We start from the raw sequence: 22,178 nt of genomic DNA on the forward strand, positions 1-22,178 counted from the left end.
CACAGCAGGAGACCTGACCATGTGAGTTTCCAGGTTGGAGCCTGACCCCAGAGTCACCAAGGTGGGGAGCTGCCCTCCTTTTCTGCTGACCGCCTCCATCCTGGGCCCACAGATCTTGGCCACGGACAGGGCAGCCGCTCCCTTTGACTTAGGCAGTCCTGCTGCCTGGCCCCTGCCCTGCCCCTCCACCTTGAGGCTTCTCAGCCCTGGCCCTGGCTTTCCAGCGAGATGGCCTACATCTTGGGATCCTACACCCACACCTTGCGAGCCAGGCCTCCCAGAATTACTTTGCATGACCGCTGGGCCCTGACCGAGCCCTGACCACTTCCTACTGACCTGATTGCTTGTTCCTGAGGCCCATCTGCACAGGCCACCCTGCATTCTGAGGCCTTTCTGGACACTGCAGGGCAGACCAGCTTTTAGGAGGTGAATGCAGAGACCTGAAGAGTGGACAAACTGAGGGGCCCGGCAGCAAAGAGCCTAAGCTGGGGCCAGGCATGGGTGGTAGAGGAACAAATATCCAAAATATCCAGCACTGGCCTCTGAGCTACCCAGCAATATGGTCCTCCTAGGCAGGGAGGTGGGGGGAAGGGGGCGAAGGAGTTTGGATAAGTCCTGGTCCAGGAGTCTGGCAATGGTAAACATGTCACCTTACATGGATGTCAGATGGATAGATAGAGAGTTAACATTTCCACAAGATGCAAGTTCCCCACCAGCGACTCTCCTGGAGGTGACCCCATTCCCTGAGAGCAGCCTACTGGGGGCTCAGGCTGAGTCTCTGCTATGGTTTCCCGCCTACAGCCTGGCAGAGGGACCAGGGTTTTGGGAGGGAATGCCTGCTCCCTCCTCTGGCCGGGCAAGGCCTCTGAACATGGGCAGCCCTCCTATCACCATCATCAACCAAACCCTTTTTGAGCCCTGGACACATCATCACCCTGCCTCCAGCCCTTCTGCTGCCACCAAACCAGACCGGCACTGGCATTTGCTCAGGAAAATTTGACCAAACAGCCCCAAGACAAAGGGAAGTCATCTGGAGATTTATTTGCAATAGTGTAAGTGGAGGAAGCAGATAGCGGGGGGGGGGGGGGTGGGGGGGGTGGGGGGGTGGCAGCCACCCCCCAGGCAGGAAGCTGTAAGCAGCACAGGGGTTGACAGGGCAGCATGCAGGGGAGGGCATCTGAGGTCTGGGCGGAAGGACTCACCACACAGCAGCTGCTCCCTAAAGGGGGGGCAGTGGGGACAGTGTGGTGACATGATGTGCTTGTCCCCCACGTCATCCTTGGGTTCCGTCCTCCTCCCACCACCTCAGGAGACACCTCGTGAGGATTTTTCTGACTTTCTGTCTCTTGTTTTGGATAATGCGGAGGAAAGGGCATGCCTGTGGGAAAACATTTCCCTCGGGGACCTTGTTTCAGAACCAGGCCCCTTTCCTGGAGGGGAGAGTACGAAGGAAAACCTGGCAGCATGCGAATGTCCAGCATGAGATAGAGGAGAGAGAGAGAGAGAGAGATTGTAAGCTGCTCAAGGAAGTGCAGGAACAGGGTCACACTCAGCTTCATATTTTCTTTTTTTTAAAAATTTTATTTATTTATTTATTTAGAGGAAGATTAGCCCTGAACTAACTGCTGCCAGTCCTCCTCTTTTTGCTGAGGAAGACTGGCCCTGAGCTAATATCCGTGCCCATCTTCCTCTACTTCATATGTGGGACGCCTACCACAGCATGGTGTGCCAAGCAGTGCCATGTCCACACCCGGGATCCGAACTGGTGAACCCCGGGCTGCCGAAGTGGAATGTGCGCACTTAGCCACTGAGCCTCTGGGCCAACTTCAGCTTCATATTTTCAAGAGTGCCTCCCACCAGGCCACATGAAGGAGCACCAAGGAATGAACAGGTTCCCACATCTTGGGTAAAATGACCAGAAAACAGCAGAACAGAGCAAGGAAGCTGGCGTGACAGTGGAAGAGCAGTGAACAGATCAATGCCACAAACTTAAAGCCAGCACGGGGGTGCTCATTCCAAATCCCCCCCACCTCCCGCCCCTACGAGCCTCCGGCCAGAATAGCAGTGCTAAACAAAAACGCATTTGCTGGTGATTTTAAATTTCTTCTTTATTTAAAAAAAAAAAAAGCATTTTTCTGGGTTTTTAAAACTTCTCCAATACATCAATTTTTTTTCCTGCCCCTTAGAACTTCTTTCTTGCCTCCCTCACTCCTGCTCCTGGTGCCGCCTGACTGCAAGACCCAGATGAAGGACCCTTCTCAGTGGTGGAGATCCGTGAGCTGGAGGGGTCGAGGGTTTGAAGGAAGGTGGTTACTGGTCAAAAGGAGAAGTTCATTTGCACAAAAATATAAACCGTGGAGGATGAGACCAGCACATACACTTATGGATTGATCTACAATCCATATAAAAAAAATAGACCCAAATTGTCATTTTACGTTTGCAATATTATACAAAATAATATATATATTTTTAAACAAAACATACCCATCTACACATACACACACACACACACGCACACACACACACACACACAAACACAAGGTGCCAGTAGCCCCTCTGCACTTCTGCTTGTGGGGACAGGGGTGTCAGTAGGCAAAGATGACATGGTAGGTGACCTGGTGGCCATTGTCCCAGGCATAGAGCAGGCGGTCCTTGGGGTTGTAGTCTATCTGGGTGGTGTAGGAGTACTCATTTTCAAACAGCAGCCTGGGGACGATCTGCGTGTTGGTGTGGGTGTCGAAGGCGTAGGAGATGTTGGCATTGCGCTGGTTGTAGCTGTCCACGGCGTACAGCACCCCGCAGATGACGAAGCAGTTGCCGTAGAAGTTCCGCCGGAGCCCCGTGCGCCACGTGGTCTCCTTCTGCGTGCTCAGGTCCACGGCGTTGAGCTTGCTCAGTACGATGACCTCCTGGCTGAAGCCCTCGTCATCCAGGGCCGGGTAGATGAGCCACAGGCCATTCTCGTCCACAGCAAAGTCCACGTCCGAATGGCCCTGCCACCGCCAGGGTGTGGCCTCCTCGTAGGCCACGTCATGGAGCATGGCCCAGGCCGCCACGTAGCGCTGCTTCAGGTCATACTTGATGATGTTGCGGGTGAAGGCCCGGTTGTAGTAGAAGGCGCCGTTGTACACCACGTGGCCTGTGCCGATCCAGCTGTAGGGGAGCTTGTAGGAATTGCTCCAGCGACCTGCGGGCCGTGAGAAGGCAGGAGGCTTCAGGGCAATGGTGCAGAGATAAGCTGCCTGCCAGGACGGGGGCAGCCCCGTGTGAGGGGACCAGCAATCAGTCAGGGGTCACAGGCCCGGGCTTGTGTCATGGCTCTGGCACTTTCTAGTTTTGTATAGCAAAGCGCTTAACCTTCCTGACCTCTGCACCCTCCTCTGCCATATAGAAATCACAATTCCCACTCAGCTCACTGAGCTGTTTCAAGGATCCAGGCGCTAAGCTACATAAGTGTGGTTTGTAAACTGTTAAGGGCCATGAGAAGGGAGGATGTTTCACTACCGTCTTCTGGACTGGACTCCAGGTCGTACCATGACCCAGGGGCTGGGAAGGAGGGGCAGAGCTGAGAGATGAGTGAGCAGAGGATGTAAGGGAGTATGCAAGGGGGGTGTCCCGCTACCAAGGACAGTCCTTTCACCATCAGAATAAGGTGTCGCCTTTCTTGCCCACTGTCACCACCCAAAGAGATCTGGCCATAATTAAAACAGAGGACAGTGGGGAAGGAAGAAACCCCAAGTGGACCCAACACACCTACCTTGTTTGAAGTTCTCCAGGTTCCGGAACTCTACCAGGGTGTTGCCATAGTAATAATTGGTTACATAAATCCGCTCGTCCTTGGCCAGGGGGTCCTTCATCCAGGCCCCTTCGTTCCGCCCATATGTGTTCTGGGTGGTCGGCCCCGTGATTGTGGACAGGGTGTCCTTGCACCTTCCTGATGGAGAAGAGGTGGATGGAGGGGTGGGGATGAGCTAACAATGTCCCACCCCTGAAACCTTTGCTGGCTCCCCCACCCCCACCCCAGAGTCTGAACTCCCCGGCAGGCCCCAACAGCTCTGTGTAACCTGACCCCAGACATTTTCTCAGCATCATCTCCACACTCCCCTCACCCATCCTATACTCTACTCCTACGCAACCATCCGCTGTCGCCATCCTGGGCCTTTTTTCAGCCACCATGCTTTGCTCCTGCCATCCTCTGACTTCTCAATCCTACAGACTCATCCCTCAAGGATCCAAGCTCCAATGTCCTTTTCTGACACCACGTCCTCCTCTGGAAAACCATTCTATCCTCTATGGGATTCCATCCTGCTCCCACAGTACTGTGGATGTGCCTGTCTTACAGGATGTGCCAGCTTACATCTCAACGATGCTGGTGCATCTCTCTCCTCCCTCCATGCCCATCCCCAGCCAGAGCATAAGCCCCAAGGGAGCAGGGGCTGGGGCTTTCCTCTTTGTGTCCTCAGTCCTCAGAATACAGTGTCCACCATGTCGTAAGCACCCAGCAGATGTTCTGAAACTTGGATGAACACACGGCAACATGAGGTGAGGACTCTGCTGGCTGTGACCAGGAACAGGCAGCTCCACCAGATGCTGAGCTGTCCCGAGGGGCTTGGCCCAGTCTGTCTGGGGCCCAGGCCCTGACTGAGCAGTGGATGTTCATGCCCCTGAAGCCCACCTGCCAGGCCCTAGAGAGCTGAGCTCAAGCCTATGCCCCTGTCACCACTGTGGGCAGGATGCCAGGACCCCCTTCTGGGGCGTGTCAGAGGCAGGGGACCAAGGTCCCGCATAAAGAACTCACTCTGGCTGCAGGAGCCTCCTTCAAAGGTCGAGTCTGCCTTCATGGCACAGAAACTCAGCAAAGTCTTCCTAAGAGACCCTTTGTAGTGATCTAGTGTTCAGGAGAGGCCCTAAAAGGCCACTAGAACTACACTGGGTTCTAGACCAAGTTAGGAGTCTGCAGTGCTTAACATGCACCATTATTATGGAACACGGCTGTGAACGATACTGAAACCACACATGAGCACTGAGAGCACTGCTCCTCCGTCCCTGCCTTAGTGGGTTAGCGAGGAGCCAGGAAGAGGGCAATGGGAGGGCCGGGGGAGAAGCAGATGCATCCAGCTCTCCCACTGCCCCCACTCCTCCTGGGAAAACACCCCCCACTTGCCCCCGAGATTGGTGCACAGATGGGCAACAGTGATGAGAATAATTGGTCCCTGACATTCACCTGAGACAAGAGAACAAAGGCCTACAGTTCAGATTTGGGGTTCTCTAAATTCCAGGCCACCCCTACTCCCAAACTGTGCTAATCTGTTCCATCCGTGCTGCTCCCCTATTAGTGGTCTGAGGAAGGAGCCCAAACTGGCAGGACAGGGCAGGCGCTGTGCCCTTGGCCGCGGGCCTGAGGCAGCCGGGCGGCTGGAAGCAGGATGAACATTGTTTCCCAGGCAGGCCCCACAGTTGGGTGCCGTTGGCAGGGTTCAGGCAGCTCTGTGTGGGGTTTATTAGGTCCTAGTCTCACAGGGCGGGGAGGGATTCAGACCCCGTAAGACAAACAACAGAACCTACCCGCCAAGGCCTCATTCCCCCACAACTGAGCTCATCAGTTCAGGACAATAAATAGAAGGCTCTGGTGGAGCCCGGGCAGCGGAGGTCTGATGGAAAATATCTCATTCCCTGGCGGAGAGCGGGGCCTGGCTGCCAGTGGAGAAGCCATGCTCCCTCCGCACTGAGGTGAGCTCCAGCGGACCATCCCCAAGAAGAGGCATTTTTATGTGCCCCCTTCCCCTGGCAAAGCCCAGCCAGGACACCAACTCCCTGTCCCAGAGCCACCCCCAGCCCATGCTCCAGGGCCCCAGCAATGGCCATGGGAGCAAGGGGTTTCTGTCAGGGGGTTGCTATGGCTATGCCACCTCTCTGGCCAGACATGGAAACTACAGATGAACTCCTAGAAGCCAGGACTCATCAGTTTGGATGTGCTGGGTCACCCCGGGCAGTGCCCGTAGCCCTACAGGGTCCTGTCTCAGCACTGAGGCTCCGCAATGGCAGGGCCCTGATGTGGGGTATAGAATGTGCCCGGGGCTTGCAGCCAGAGGCCTGGCCATGGTCTTGGCCCAGCTACTGACTCCAAAGTCTGTGTTGCCTCTAAAATGTCAGAAAGTTTTCATTTCTTCTGCAGTGAAATGAGTATAATATATGCCCTACCTACTTCACGAGAGTGCATGGGAATCCACTCTGATGATGGCACGGTAGGCTGAGTAATGGCCCCCAAAGACATCCAGGTGCTAATGGCTGGAGCCTATGAATGTGACCTTATATGGCAAAAGACACTCTGTAGATGCCATTACCTCAAGAATCTTGGGATGGGGATGATTATCCAGGTGCGCCCTAATTGCAATCACAAGTATCCTCATAACGAGGAGGCAGAGGGAGATCTGACTAGAGATGAGGAGGCAACGTGACAAAGGAAGCAAAGACAGGAGTGATGCAGCCACAAGCCAAGGAATGCTGGCAGCCACCTGAAGCCAGAAAAGGCAAGAAGTGGATTCTCCCTTGGAGCCTTGGGAAGGAACCAGCCCTTCCGACACCTTGATTTTAGCCCTGTAAGACTCACATTGGACTTCTGGCCTCCAGAACTGTTGGAGAATAAATTTCTGTTGTTTAAGTCACTAAGTTTGTGGTAATTTGTTCCAGGAGGCATAGGAAATTAATACAGATGGAGTCAGTTTCTGGAGTCAGGCATCCTCATTTCTGTGGGAGGAGGGGAGTCCCAGCTTGCAGCCTTGAAGTCCTGATACCCAGAACCTCGGGACGGATTTCCACTTGCCCTCATACAGAGCAGACGCTGGTGGCACGAAGGGCTACCAAGCACAGGCAGGAACGTGGGACAGACCCTGGTGGTTCGAGAGCCTTTGAAGACAGGTTCAAGGGAGCAGGTCAGGAAACCATGAGGCCCAGACTCATCATCACTGTCTGAGAATCTGAGGTCATTCGGGTGCTCCCACCCTTGGCAGCGAACTGTCAGCCTTGGAGAGAAGACACTGCATGTGGACTCCTCTTCAAGGGCAATGAGAGAAAGATGGGAGACCGTTCAAAGGAGCTGCCGAGAAAAGAGAGCGAAGAGAGTGTCGCCTGCAACTCATCTCAGAAGTTTTCTCCCAAGGCCGGGGGCGGCTGACGTTTACTGAGCACTCTCTACATATTAACTCATTTAATCATCAATAGTCCTGCGAGGCAGCTGGCCCTGCTTCAAAGGCTCCCAGGGTCTGAAAAGAAGGGGTTCTTCCCCTCAGCATATAAACCTGCTCCAATCTCGCCATCTTGAAAAAATAAATCAGCAAGCAAGAGGCTCCCCGCCATTCCTGGCTCTCAGCTGCGGCGCTCACAGGGCAGGCCTCCCCCGCAGGGTGGAGGGGAGCCCACATACTCATTAACCCTCAGACCCTCAACGTGACTGCTGCCTTAAGCGCTCACACACAGCCCCTCAAGGATGCTCTGCGTTCCTTTTATTCTAGTCAAGCCCCTTGTTGGTCTGAAACCATGCACCGTCCCTGACACCCGCCCACCCACCTCAGGAGACGGTTCCCTCCCTCACTTGGCTTTCACAGCACGCTCTCATGGTCCCCGCCCACCTCCCTGGTCATGCCTTCTCCAGCTCTTTGGCTGGTTTCTCTTTTCTGCCCACCTTTCAAATGCCATCCTTTAGAGGTCCACTTTAGACTCTCCTCATTCCTCCTGCATTCATTGGGCAAACTCAGCTCTTACTGATGACTTGCAGCCCAGAGCTTGTTTCTGAGCACCGTCCATCTAATTGCCTACTAGACATTTTTCTCCTGTGTGTCCTCCTGGCTCCTCAAACTTAATGAATTAAAAATGGAGTCACAAGTGAACTTCCTCCTCCTGTACTTCCTGTCTTGGAGAAAGGCATGGCACACCACCCATCAACCAAGCCGGGAACCGTGCTCATCCCTGATGGCCCCTTCTCCACACACGCTCCCATTGGTCACTGCGTCACACCCAGTCTGTCTCGCACCTCTTCACCTCTCTGCCCTTCCCTCCACCTCTATGGCTTAGCTTAGACCTCACTGCCTCTTGCCTGGATCACTCCAGTTACGCCCTTGGTCTCTCTGACTCATCTCCGCCCTCTTCTAACCTACCCTACCCAGTAGTCCTGAGCTGCTTTTCTGCTTAAACCCTTGGGTCACCATCACCAGCCACTGCGCAAAGCCCAAAGTCCCTACCCCAGCACATCTGCCCCTCCTGTGCTGACATTCTTACTTCCTGCCATCTCCTTCCTTCAGAGTTCTCAAACTCAAATGCCTCCAGGGGCCAGGTGGGAACTGAAAAAGGTGAAGCAGGCCCAGTGTGAGACATCAGGCAGCAACAGAGACTGGTGGATTGGAAGAGCAGCTTGGCCTGAAGGCATTCAAAGGCAAGACTGTAAAAACATCTTGGCGTGAATTCGGCCCTCAGGTGGCCAGCTTGAGCTCTCTTGCCCATACCTAACTGCCTGGACTCCCTGTGGGTGACCTGCCCAGGGCTGGCCTCATGGGCATGTGACCTGTGCAATCATACAGGGCCCTCACTCCGAAGGGGTCACCACTGGTTTAATGCTCTTCTGTTGCCATCTTGAAATTCTTAATAATTTTAGCTTCGAACTTGTGTTCTATAAGTGAAGTCTAATAGGACAATGGAACGTGTGTGAACACAGGAGAATGCACCCCGTGTGTGTCCGCCTTCCTTGTCGCCCATTTGCATGCAGCATTTGCTATGACTAATGAACACAGAATTCCAGGTGGACCCACTGTGTGGGAGTTCCATCAGACTCAAAGCAAATACAAGGTAAGTGTGTCGTCTCTGGGACTGAGTAAGTGGACCTGCCCGCCCCAGAGGCGACACTTCCCATTCGAACCTCAACTTGCTTTGAAGGTAGAAAGAAGACAGTGGTGTTTTAAGAAACACGAATAAACAAGTAACCCTATCACATTCTTTCTTTCTTGTGTTACTTCCCTGTATCAGCCAAGAACTTATGCTAAAAACGATGCAGAAGAAGAGGGAAAGACACAGTTCCCTTCCTTTTTAGTCCTTCCTTACTCAATAAGCCGAAGGTAGGGAGTGTTGGCAAAATGTACGTATATCAAGAAGTGAAACAAGACAGACGAGTGAGCTTTGTGCTGCGTTTCCCCTGTTCTGCTAGGAACAAATTCCTAAGTACAGAGGAGCTACGAGATGCAAATTGTGTCATTTTTGGTACATTCCACATATGAGCTATAAGATCTTATATTTGCATTTAAAACGGACATTGCAAAACATAAAGATGAATGATAAAATTCATGCTAATAATTTAAATTTTTAATATTTCTTAGCTTATAATGACATGAAATAGCAAATAAAAAAACACGATAACAAAAGAGACAGACGCATGCACACCACAGAAGAAAGAAAAAGCTTTATATTCACCGCCTTTCATGGCACTTCCCCCTGCTTTTTGAACTCGGGCCCCACACTTTCATGCTGGATGGGGTTCCACAAAGGCTGGGTCACTTCTGGTCCTCTCGGTGGCTCTGGTGCTTCCCACCGCAATGCCACCTTCCTTCTCGGCCCAGCTAACTTTTCCCCATCCTTTAAGATAGCAGGGTCAGCACCTCCTTCCAGAAAAGAGTCCCTCTGAGCCCAAAGCACACTGTGCGTTCCTTCACCACAGCGCTCAGCTCCCTGAGTCGCGGTTATGTTTATGTGTCTCATACACAAACTAGTGTCTATATTGTGTCTATATTCCCAGCACCTACGCATCATCAGCGCTCAACACTTTCCTTTAACTGATAAATCTGAATATTGTTCCCTGCTTAGAACCTGCTCACCACCTTTAGAATTAAGTTCCGACTTCTCATGCCCTTTATCATCAGGCCCCTCACTCCCTATTCCAGAATCCCATCCCTCTCCCAGGATGTGCCAGGATGTGTGGGCTTTCTTCAGTACCCCCTCCCCACCTGGCTCATGCTGTCGGCTCTGCCTGGAGGGGTCCTCGGAGCCAGTGAGCTGGTGACCACCCTTGGAGATGGCGCTCCATCGTCAGATCTGACAAAGCCCTTCACTGGACTGTGTATATCACTGTACTTCCCACGTCCTTGGCCTCTTTAGTCACCTGCCCCCCGCCACCCATGGTTAGCCATCTGTGGAAGTGACCACATCTCCCACACTTTCACAGCCAGCACGGTGTAGTACTGAATGAATGAGGAATGGACTCTTTATCCTTGTAGGGAGGCGCAGACCTTATTCCTTGTCCATTTACAAGGAACGTCTCCAATTTATGCTCTTGTTTCCAGGGCCAGAGGCCCCTATGTTATGACTCAAGTTCCCATGGGTTTGAGGGGGCTGGTTAGGCGAGCCAGCAAAGTGACTCAGAGCAGAGTGCACCTGTGGAGCTGGGGGTGGGGAGCTGCCTGTCAGGTGACTTAGGGTGGCCGACTGGGAACACTCTTGGTCCTGAGTCTGAGCACTGTGGAGGCTCTGGCCAGCACTGCCCCTGTCCTTGCTCAGCTGCCTCAGACCAGCCCGCTGACATGAGGTGGGCAGGCGGGCCCTCTCACTCCCACAGCGAGAGGGGCCGGTCAGGCCTCAGGAGGGTTAAGGTCATACACTTTGTGGAGGAGACATTCTTCAGAGATCGTGATGTTTCCTAGATTCAATTATGAGACAGGCTTTCTCTGGGATTGTTGTTATCCTGACTGTTCTCTTTGTCTGCTCCTCCCTGCTCTCCACCCCTGCCCCAAACCAGCCCCTTCTAAAGCACGCACCAGGAATTGTAGTCATTAAAGTCTGGGACTCCGCAAAGCCTTGGCCACATGGCACAACCATTTTCTTCCCCTGCAGTAGCCTGAGCAGACTTCCCCAAGCCAGTCGCGCATGGTGACCGGTCCCTACCCGCCGCCAGCCCTGGCTCCCATCACTGACGGGATCTTTCCTCTCCCCATCCTAGAGCCACACTCTGGCCAAATGCTTGTTTTCACAACCAAAAGTAAATTCTAATTTACTTGTTTTTGGAATTTTTCTGAGAGTTTTACAGTTCTCCTGAGGATCATGGTAGACATTTTAGGACATCACAAAATCAGACTTGAAAACTGTGGCATAGGATGTTCCTGTTAAAAGGAGCCCGATTTACTGGCCCCATGGCTGAGTGGTTAAGTTCGTGTGCTCAGCGTCAGCGGCCCAGGGTTTCGCCAGTTCAGATCCTGGGCGTGGACATGGTACCACTCATCAAGCCATGCTGGGGCAGCGTCCCACATGCCACAACTAGAGGGACCCACAACTAAAAATACACAACTATGTACTGGGGGACTTTGGGGAGAAAAAAGAAAAATAAAATCTTTAAAAGGAGCCCCAGTTAAAACCACCCCTCAAAATCAAAATTGCCAGACTCATTAAACAGCAAACAACCTTTCACAGGCAGCAAAGCAGTGGCCTGTGTCGGTTTCAGCCAAATGATTTTTATTTAACTGATGACTAGGACGTGCAGCACATCACGCTCTTACTCAGTCAGGTACAGGCAAGTTAGGGGGTCCACAGAGAAGGTTCCAGAAAGGAAATCCTATCCACACGAACAGTAGCCCGAGAGAGGCACTTGATGGTGATAAACGATTAAAAATGATTCCCGAGAACAAACTTGCCAAGACTGCATATTACCTGAACAGCCAAACCTTTCCTCTCACTGTGCCACCCTCTCTTTTCACTCCTCGGTATTTGAAGAAAACGCTACATCTGTGTCCATGTCCTGTGTTTTTTCTATAGTAGACTCAAGAGGCAAGAACCCCAGCTCTTCTGAAAAACCCTAGAGGCCAGTCTTTAAGCAAAACCTTACTTCCTCTGTGTGACGACGTCATTCTAGTTGAATAGAAAATTGAGCAAGAGAGAATGTATCCCCACCTCCAGCTCCTACCACCAGGTAAATGGCTGCCAGGACACAGGGTTTCTCCTGTCTGGGTACCAGCTTCTCAGTCAGGCTACTGGAGGAGGACAGAGTCCTAAGAACCCCAGAAAGGTGCATGTTGGGAGTTACACCAGAACAGCCCACAGATGGCAACCCCTGGGGGAGGAAGGTGGGAATAGGCTCTGGGTGCTGGGACCCAGGCTGGAGGGGGTGTGGAGTCAGTGGAGAACTCCACTCCTGGCTAGGAAGTCACCGAGGAAAGAGGCTCCCAGGCTGGCAAACCCCATCACTGAGGACGCACAAGGTGTGTGGGTCTACCCGTAGCAGGTCTCCACTGTTGGTATTCCAGCTACCTGCGGAGAAGTAGTGGGGGCAGACTTCTAAGTTTCCAGAGGAACTGTCCCTCCCACCCAAGGGAGAGGTGGGGGAGGTATGGGGGCCAAGGGGAGCTCACTCGCATGACAGATGGGGAGACGGAGTGCTGGGCTCAGGGGGCGGTCCCTAGAGCATGGTCAAGGCTGCCTAGTGCTGATGTGGAAGCAGGACCTCTGCTCGGACCCCAGGGCGTTCTGCAGAAATTGAGCAGGACCTGCAGCTTCAGAACTGACAATCCATGCAATGAGGAATCAGCCTTCTACTCTACGGGCAGCCTGCTCCCACCATGGAAGGAAAAGAAAGGAAAAGAAAAACATTCTCTCCTGCTCCCACCAAACTCCTATGGCCCAAGATTTGCCTTCTTGCTTAGCGTCCTCCAGGCCAAGGTTCATGAGATTTTGCCCTGGGGTCCATTTTGACCGGCTCTTTCCCTGCTCCCAACTCTGCCATTATTCCGGGATTTTCACCCAATAAGAATCCCTTGCTGTATCACGGCCTGATAAACTTACTGCAGAAAACCACAGAATATAATGGGAGAAAGAGTCCTTAGCAAAGTTCTAATTTCAACTGAGCCCCACAGAGGGCAGGGGTTTGGCCAAGGGTCACACAGCTGTCAGCGGCAGCGACCAGCAGCACCCGGCAGGTGCTCCCTCCACCACCTTGCCTCTAGCAGTAGCGGGCCCCTTATTCTGAGGAAGGATTGGGAATGAGGCCGCCAAGGGAGCAGAAAATGGGAAGAAGGCAAAGATAGGAAGAAGGCAAACCGCATCTTCTGCCAATTCACATATATTTTCCAACAAGCATTCTGATGAAATTATTATTCAATAGTGTTATTTTTCAATCACTGTCGGCAGTGACTCGATGAATGTTTGGTTTAGTTCTTCTGGGACTAGAGAGCTGTAGCCAGCTCCCACCTCTCTCTCTGGTTGTCTTCCCCCCACACTCTCATCTTTCACTGTTCTCAGAGTCATCTTGTGACCACGGAGCTCTCGGGCACAGAACAGGGCTGCATTCTCTGAGCTCCTGGAACACCCCTACAGCCAGAAGGCTTCCCTTCTCTGCTTAGAAAAGTCCTGTTCATCCTTCAAAATCCAGCTCGAATAAGACCTCCTTAGAAAAGCTTCCCCCTCCTTCTGAGCAGCCACCAAGCTGGTGCTCCCGCTTCCATGTCTGTTTCTCCACTCCTCTGTTCCAGCCTTTATCACACGGTGCCACAGTGTTCCACGCTCTCCAAGCCCGCCTCGTGGGACTTTGCCCTGGGACCCGTTGCACCGGTTAGTCCCCTGCTTCCACTCCTCTATTATTCTGGGATTTCTCCCCCACCTCCCATGAGAATGCCTTGTTATTTCATGGTCTGGTAAACGTACTGCAGAAAACTTGACTTAGCCGTCGCCAAATACCCAATACGCATCACAAAGCGCAGTCCACAGAAAGACCTTGACACATGTTCGTAAAACCGCTGATGAAGTGAGTGCTTGGCTCCACTGATGTATACATGCTTTACAAAGGCAGTTCCCCCTCTTGTCGCTGGCCCACTGTGAGTACATAAACTGTGGACGTTAAAACTGGTCACTGGCCAAAGGCGCACCTCCGCTCACCTTTCTTTAGGAAGAAGGCTGACCGTCTGGCCCCTCCCTCTCCTTTCAACCTGTTTCCAGGCTCAGCCTTTGACCTGAACTGACCAGGAGACCAAGGCAAGGTAGGGTGAACTCACCTATGACATTGCGGATGTCATCTTCTTCTTCAGGGCTCAGGGTGGGGCTGGCAGGGGCTGTGCCCTGCCCAGCGGTAGCATCTTCTGTCCTGACTGTGGTGGGAGGCACTGGGGCCAGGTGCGTAGCCTCCACAAACAGGTCCTCAGGAGCCACTGATGGAGAAGCTGAGGCTGGAGGTTGCTGGGTGGCTGTGTGGGCCACGGTGGTGGCTGGCACCTGAGTAGAAGGTTTAAGGACTGCCTCCTCCGTGGGATCTGGCAACACTGAGGTGGTTGGGAGTGGGGTTGAAAACTGTTCAACTGAGGCAGAAAGTGTAGGGTCGGGGACACCGGGAGCTGAGGTCGTGGCCTGTGGCTGTGCTGAGGACAGGGGTGTGGCCTGAGTGCCAGCATCAGTTGTCACAGCGGCACTGGGACGGGGGGTTGCTGGCCTCCGGCTGGCAGTGGTTGGCAGGTCGTTATGTCTCAGAAGCTGATCTTCAACCAGCAGATCCACTCCGTTGTCACCGCTGAAAAACTCGTCTTCTGGGAAACAAACACAAGGTCCATTTGTGACTCGGGGAGAGGAACCACCGTTTGATGACCAAGGGCAGGCAGTATAGGGCAGGTTAATAGGAGGGTTTCTTCCCTCAACATGATGCCCTAATTGAGAGATGGAGCCCAGCTGGGATTCAGAAGAAGAAGGTGAAAAGGACCACAGATGGAAGGATTTCCTGTAGGATCTCTCTCAACAGCCTGCTGCCATCCTCCACCCGGGACTCAGGGGCCACCAAGGGAACACACAGCCATGGGCTTTGAAACCTGGGAGGAGGTTCGTCTCCGTCCATTCATTCAGGAGAAATTTATGGAGCATGTACAGCGACAGGACATGTATGTACATGTACCTGTACAGTACAGTATGGAGCATGTACAGCAAAACAGAGATCCCTGCCCTCATAGAGCTTCTAACTAGTGGTAGAGACACTAAACAATAGATAGATAATTCACTTGAAGGTGCTATGAAAAAAAAAGACTCAAGGAGAGTGAGGAGGGTTCAGAGAGCTGGAGAGAAGGGAAACTTGCAATAATGGATAAAATGGTGAAGATGGGACTCCAGGCTTGAAGGAGGTAAGGGGGTTAGTCAAGCAGCTATGAGGGAGAAAAGTATTCCAGGAGTAGCAGTGCAAAGGCCCTGAGGCCAGAACATGACAGCTGAGGAGCAGTGAGGTGGCCAATGTGGACAGAGCAGAGGGTGTGAGAGGAGAGTAACAGGAGTGAGGTCAGAGAAAGCACAGGAACTGAGTCATGTAGAGGCTTGGGTGCTGTTGGACCTCAGTTTTTATTCTGAGTGAAATGGACGAGTCTGCAGGGTTGTGAGCAGAGAAGGAATAGGCAGAGATTTCTTAGAGAGGAAACGAAGAGGCCTAACCACAGAAGGAATAATTGGTAAATTGGCTTTTTCTGCTCATCAGAAACACTTTTAAGGAACTGAAAATACAAGCCACTGGCTGGGAGAAAATATTTGCAGTACATACAACTGACAAAGGACCTATTCCAGAATATGTGAAAACAAACAGCTCCCGCATATCAGTAATAAAAAAAGACAACAGATAGTTAAAAGCGGACAAAATGATTATGCCAGTGGATGGGTGATCATAAACTGGAAGGAGGCAGAGGCGGGGGGTGGCGGGGGGTCAGGAGGCTGCGGCGCTGGACCAGGCAGAGCAGGGAGAGGCGAGGCTCGGGGCTTCTGAGGGGGGCTGGGCAGGGAAAAGAAGGATGAAAGGGAAGGGGGCAAGGAGGAAGACAGGAAGAGGAGACAAGATAAAGATGAGACAAAGGGAACATCTGCTTTCTGTGAAATAGTAAGAAGGATGCAGAGGAAGGGGGAGGTGCTGGAGACTCAGCTGGCAAGCCCAGCGACCCTGGAGGGAGGAGCAACCTGGAGAAGCCCACTATGTGGCTCTGAGCCAGTCACTCCCCCTCCAGGCCTCAGTGTCCTCATCTGCAAATGGGGAGGACTGGACTGGAGGACACTGAAGTCCCTTCCAGCTCAACCATGCTCTGCCCTGTGGGATTCTGCAAGCCCAGAGAAGTCAAGCAACTTGCCCAAGGCCACTCGGCAAGCTGGGAGGAAGCGCATGAGAACTCTGGAGGATTCGTAATCACAGGGAATTTTCAGGTGACCCAGCTGGCTCGGCGGGGCCACAGCAGTAATCAGACTGCACAAGGGATGTGCGCTCACAGGAAGTGCATCTCCACAGATGGACACGAATGGTGACCCTGCTCCCTGCCCCGCCCCTGCAGTGGCCCTGCTGACCGCAACTCACGCTGCTCCTCGATGTCGTTCTCCTCCTCAGGCTCCTTGGCCTTGTAGTAGGTGATGCCCCGAATGACCGTGGGCTTAGAGGCTGGCCGGCCCCGCAAGTGGACCTGCCTCTGCAGGGGCCGCTGTGGCTTCACCACCTCGGGCGGAGCCAGGGGCCGCGTGTGCAGGAGCTCGATGGAGTTGATCTGCTGGGACACGGTCTCCTCCTGCAGAAACCGCTCTTCATACTGCTCCTCAGAGGGGAACAAGGGAAGGTCAGGTCACTGGTCAGAGAGGCAGCGGTCAGGTGGGGCCAGTGCTGGAGCCCAGGCCATACTAGTGACGGTGGCTAATCATAAAAGCACTTCCCAAGAGCCAGGCACTGGTCTATGCGCTTACATATGTTCACCAATTGAATCTTCTCAGCAGTCCTAAGAGATTGGAACCATTTTTATCATCCCATTTACAGATTAGGAAACTGAGGCACAGAGAGGTTATGTAAATTGCCTAAGGTCCCACAGCAGGTAAGTGGTAGAGGCAGGATATGAACCTAGGCAGTCTGGCTTAAGAATCTGTCTCTAACCTCCACACTATACTTCTCAGTGCCATTCCCCTCTCAGCTCTGGCCTAGCGATGCTGGGTGACCTAGAGCTTGTATCATTGTTTCCAGTGAGATCCACGCGAGGGCAAGGGTGCTGGGTGGGACATGAAGCCTGCGGACTAAGATGCACACCTCAGGATGGAGCATGATTGCTTTTACTTCTGCTGTCAGAACAGACTGCCCCAACCCCTCCCTAACGCATCCAGAACAAAGTCCAGAGTCCTTGGCCCGGCACTCAGAACTCTTCTCTCGTTTGGTGCCCAGCCCCCACGCCCTCGGGATTCCAGGCACTTGGCTAACTCCTGAACCTCTCGGTTCTCCTGAGCTGCTGGGTCTTTGCTCACACTGAGTTCTGTCTGGAAGGCCATTCTCTTCCCCCTATAGAGCTCTTACTGTCATCTACCCTTTGCTCAAGGCCTGGCTAAAATCTCAGGTCCTGAAGGAAATACTCCTAGAACTTCTCATTCAGCAGTAATCTTTCCTTCCCAATCCTCACTGTGCACTCTGTGGCAGAGCCTTCTAATTGACTACCCACATCCCCTGTGTCTTTGTTCCTTACTGATGGGAAACTGGTTTTGTGGGAGTGGTCATGGGACTAAGTTCTGGCCGGTGGAGTGTAAGTAGAAGCTGGTGGGAAGAGCTTTCGGAAAAGTTTCTTACAAGGGAGGCTGAGCCCAGGCATCTTTTGCGCTCTTCCTCATTTCTCTGGCCTGAACTGTGGACACGATGGTTGGAGCTGAGCAGCCATCTTGTGACCAGAAGGAGATTTTGCAGATGGACATCTTACACCTAGCCACACCAGGCCTGGTCCGCCTGGTCCAGAGCTCTTCTTCATGAACAAACAACAAACCCCTCTATTGTTTACGGCACTGTATTTGGGTCTCTTACTCAAAGCTGAACACAACTCCTAATGGATACAAGCCTGTACTGCTATTAGGGCAGCTCTCCCAGCCTGCCTTCCACGAGCATTACGGAAGGATGCCTCCGTAGACTGTGAACAGCTGGAAGGGTAGAGACCATCTCTTCTCCGTCTTTGATTTCTCTGGGTGGATGCTCCTTAATATTGGTTAAATTGAATTTTTGAATCATGAAAAATCCCAAGGAACTGTCTGCATTTGTGCCTGGCACTGAGATTTTGTCAAATCAAATGATGCGTCTAAGTAGGTAGCTCATGACCTGGGCATCAGGAGAGCACCGCTATGATGGTGCTGGTCACATCGAAGGACCACCCAGTCCTCCACAGGGCAGCTGCCCAGGGACTGACCTCTTGTGTCCACGGTGTGGCAGGGTCTCTGGGTCCTGCCTTGGTCCATCTAGTCATGTCCCCCAGCCAGGATCAGAATTACCCACCTTTGAAACCAAAGGACCTTGGGTGCAGGGCCTGTGAGCGGGCTGTGTTCAAAGTCAGGGCCACCCCACAGCGGGGTCCAGCTCCTGAGGGGCAGTGGCTCCATCAGGGAGGTGTGCGGGGACCTACGGGGGAGTGTCGCCCAGCCCTGCTCTCAGGAGTCCCTCAATGGCTGAATGAGAAGAAACAGTCTCCTGAAGGCGCCTCAGCCATGAAAGCCCACTTCTCACCAGGAAGAAGTGAGTGAGATCCCTTACCTCCTGGAACTCTCGATCTGGGTGAAATCCACCCAGGGAGCAGTGCCCACTTGGAAACAAAACCTCTGTCCTCAGATACCCAGAGCCCTGAGGGCAGAGCAGGACCTTCGTGGTCACTGAATGTGAGCTGGCAGGGACCCAGCTCTCATGGCCAACTTTCTCACTTTGCACAGGAAGAAGCAAATCTGGTTCTTGTTTTGACCTTTAAAATCTGGCCTAGAGAAAACCCGGAGTCCTCACTCCCAGCCACACCCCCAAGTCTGTACTGGTTTTCCCGTAACAAGAGAGTTTATCCAGATGGTACGACAGACAAGGCAGTTCCTAAATGTGTGCTTCTCGCTCCTCAGCACAAATGGAGATTGACTCCTGGGTGACGGGGGACACCTTTCTGCCAGCTTCCCCTGGCTGGGACCAGAGAGTTGCCCAGAAGAAGCAGGCAGACGTGCCCTGGGCAGCCCTCACTCCTGCCACCTGGCCCTCTCTCACCTCCTATTTCTTGCCAGTGAGGTGACCTTGACTAGAGGTACAAGGGATACTTGGCTGGTGGGGATGACATTTTAGTGAGCACCTATTACGGCAGACATGTCCCTTTATGTTATTTTTAACGCTTAGAACAATGGGGCAAGGTAGATATTCTTTACATTCTACAGATGAGGAAAGAGAGGCTCAGAGTCATTTTGCAACTTGGTTGAAGGTCAATGAAGTGGCTGAGAGGGGCACTTCTTAAGCCACAGCAGGCCTGCCTGCCTTCAGAACCCGTGCTCTTCCTTACAGTAAGCCACACTGCCCCCAGCCGTGACCACGGGACTAACTCGTTTGCTGTCTAAAAACTCATCTGCGTCCCCAAGCCCTCAGGGCCATGGTCTGGCTAGTGCCCAGCAGACTTGGGGATCCCTCATTTCCCACTGGAAAGAGCTGCCTGGGAAGCTGACAAGAGGCCCCAGCCCTTGACTCAGACGCTGTGGGCCATCTAATTGCAGGCCCCTGGCTCCCTCTGCATTGCAGAAGCAGGTTGTCATTTCTTCGTGGCAAACCCCAGGAAGCGTCTTTAACTCCAGGCTCTCAGGGACGGGTGGGAACAGCAGTGTTTTCTCCCAGCCAAGGAGATGGAGCAAGACCATGGACAGCCTCTGCCAGAGAACATATAATTTCCCTGGATTCACTGGCGACAGGATGCACTGGGCCTCGGCAGCCGCCACCAAGCTTTGATTTCCTCTCTCTGCTAATCCAAGAGTCTGTTGTGTGACTTCAACTCCTGGCATCCCCGTGTTCCCACTCCCACCCTGCCCTCTCCACTCTTCACACAGCCCCCACAGCTCCTTGCCAACCCTCCAGGCAAAGACCTTCTTGGAGAGAGGCCTCCAACAAATTGCCATACGCCAATCCGAGAAACTCTGACATCATCTACAAGAACCCTGAAAATAACTAAACTCAGACACCGCATTTGCCCCCTTTCCAGCGAGGGGTTCACCAAAGAGACAGAGGGATGAAAAGGGACAGAAAGATCCCAACCTCGGGCCTCCTTTACCACTTCCCCCTTTCCGGCCCCTCCCCGGCGCAGGCTCTCCCCCCACCACCCTGGTTTGGGTGGATTGTGCTAATGTCAGCAGTGTGATGAATGGGGATTTCAGGAGGGGAAAGGGCTTTGCTGAGCAAGGAGAAAAAGTTTGGTGTGTTTGATTTGGTTTGCTGTTTGCCCTCAGGAAATCTGAGCTGGGTTCCTGAACATACCACATAATGTGTCATCAAGACAACAGATGAATTCTCAAGCTCAGCCGACCGGGAAATTGGAAGCCAGAGACGGTGGGGAGCGCCTGACTCCACTGGGCAGCCCTGCCGGTGGAGGATGCCAGATGGGCTGCGATAGGAAGCACTGGGCCCCTGGTGGGATGATCGGGGAGCCTCCAGGTTCCCTTCCAGCCCAACTGTCCTCTGGCTCTTTGGTTTACAAGCTCAGACCTGCTCAGGGATGACCCACCAAACAGACTAAACACATGCTCAGTAGCTAGCATGTTGGGGACACCCAAAAGTGAGAATAAAAATAATTTTTGAAGGACTATGATATTTCCAAAAAAGCATCAAAGTAGTCATCATGGGCAAAGCCAGAAAATTATTGGCCTTCCTTCTAATTATTTTCTGGTTTGAAATTGCTTTATTTTGAGTTACATATTGGGCAGGGTATAGGCACCATACTCTCTTCAGGGCTTGTTGTCTCTGAAGTCCTAACCTGCCCGCTATCCTGCCTTCAGAACACATGTGCCCCAGGCTACCCAAACCCACAGGTCCTGCCTGGTTGGCACCACCTTGATGAGTTTCTCTGCCCAAGAGTCCCAAGCTCACATACCCAGTCTGACCTCCTCTTGTACCCCAAGTCTTAATGACCCAGGCAACAGAGTCCGAGGTGGTAATGCTGCCCAACCCTTTTTCCCATCACAGCACACAGAACAACAGCTCCGGGGCCCTGACTGTCCCAGCCCTGCTCTGTCTGCACCCTGCCAGACTGCCCCAGGCTGAGGGGATCCCTCAGGGCACACCTGGAATCCACACTGTGCCATCCACCACCAGCCCCCGGCAACCAGTCAAAGTAAACAAGGCCTCTCTTAACTGCTGCTATCCCCCGGTGTCCCGGGAGCCCTCTTACAATACTTCCTCCAGAGCTGCCTCGCTAATCGCATCCCTCACTCTTCAAGTCCTGCCAACAAAATGTACCTGCTTCCTCCTCCACTCTTTTGGGTTATCTCCTCAATTAATGCCTGTTTCTTGGGCATCAACTTAGGAGATAACCCAACACATTAAATGCCCCATCAGACCTACAGAACTACAGACTGTTGTAGGGAGGAAATGGGGCCATGACAGTGAAAGGACCTGAAAGCTCTATGCACACGGGAGGGGCTGGCAGCAGGCTTCCCGGGGGGCTGTGGTCAGAGGCCCTTGGAGGCTGGGGCTGTACCTCTGGGTGGGCGTAGGCTGCTGCCGCGTCCCTCTGCAGGGCCGAGCGGATGTCTGGCATGCTATCCAGGAGGTTATCGGAGCAGTTCTCTTTGCCTCGTTTGTTCATCTCAGTTCGAATTTCTTCCATGTCCTCTTTAATTTTCTCGTTTTCCTTGGTGAGGTTTTTAGAAACTTCCTGAGAAGAGGAAAAATGTGAAAAGAGAATCCATTAAAGTGCTCTGAAGACAAGCGGGAAGCAGCTGGCAGCCATCTTCTGCTCAGAGCACGGACACACACAGACAGGCTGAGGAATCGGCCAAGGAGCAAGTGGGGTCCCAGAGTGTGCCCAGCCCTGTGCTGAGGACAGTGCCAGGTCCCAGGCAGCCTTTAGGGACGGCTCGGCTCTGTTATGTCCCACTGCTGGAAATAATGCCTCATACTGCCACAGCTTTCCTAATAATAACACTGCCATGTCCCTGGGCCACCAGGACACCTGTTCTTTCTCTCTTGTTTGTACATAGTCTGCCCTTATCCAGTGATGAGTAACATTACAAAAAAATTCCACTCACTTGCACCCCATACACCTGAACCAGTAGCTCAATTAATGAACGAAGGGTTTCCTAAGCAGTTTTAGAAGGGGTGCCCAAAGAAATACACTTAGTCTGCTTTTCTAATGAGCACAAACGATTCCCCAACACTTTAAAAGTATCATTTATGTAGAAAACAGATAGGCTGGCTTTAA

At 52.8% G+C, this 22,178-nt stretch overlaps 1 protein-coding gene across 6 annotated transcripts in view; it reads right to left on the reverse strand.

The window, feature by feature from the left end:
• Positions 1-2,090: 2,090 nt before the first annotated feature.
• Positions 2,091-22,178, reverse strand: part of OLFML2B (olfactomedin like 2B) — a 36,557-nt gene continuing 16,469 nt past the window's right edge. The window contains exons 4-8 of one of the 6 annotated variants that reach the window (XM_070608315.1): positions 21,456-21,632; positions 16,322-16,547; positions 14,013-14,537; positions 3,758-3,934; positions 2,091-3,187 (exon numbers count right to left, since the gene is read on the reverse strand). In XM_070608315.1, the coding sequence (XP_070464416.1) occupies positions 2,586-3,187; positions 3,758-3,934; positions 14,013-14,537; positions 16,322-16,547; positions 21,456-21,632 (1,707 nt within the window). In that variant the 3' untranslated portion in view covers positions 2,091-2,585. Of the gene's footprint in view, positions 3,188-3,757; positions 3,935-14,012; positions 14,538-16,321; positions 16,554-21,455; positions 21,633-22,178 lie in introns of all 6 variants that reach the window. The other 5 variants (XM_070608317.1, XM_070608316.1, XM_008536909.2 and 2 more) reach the window with 5 other exon arrangements.

Source organism: Equus przewalskii, unplaced genomic scaffold (genome assembly GCF_037783145.1).
Source record: "Equus przewalskii isolate Varuska unplaced genomic scaffold, EquPr2 ChrUn-6, whole genome shotgun sequence".
Classification (NCBI taxonomy): Eukaryota; Metazoa; Chordata; class Mammalia; order Perissodactyla; family Equidae; genus Equus; species Equus przewalskii.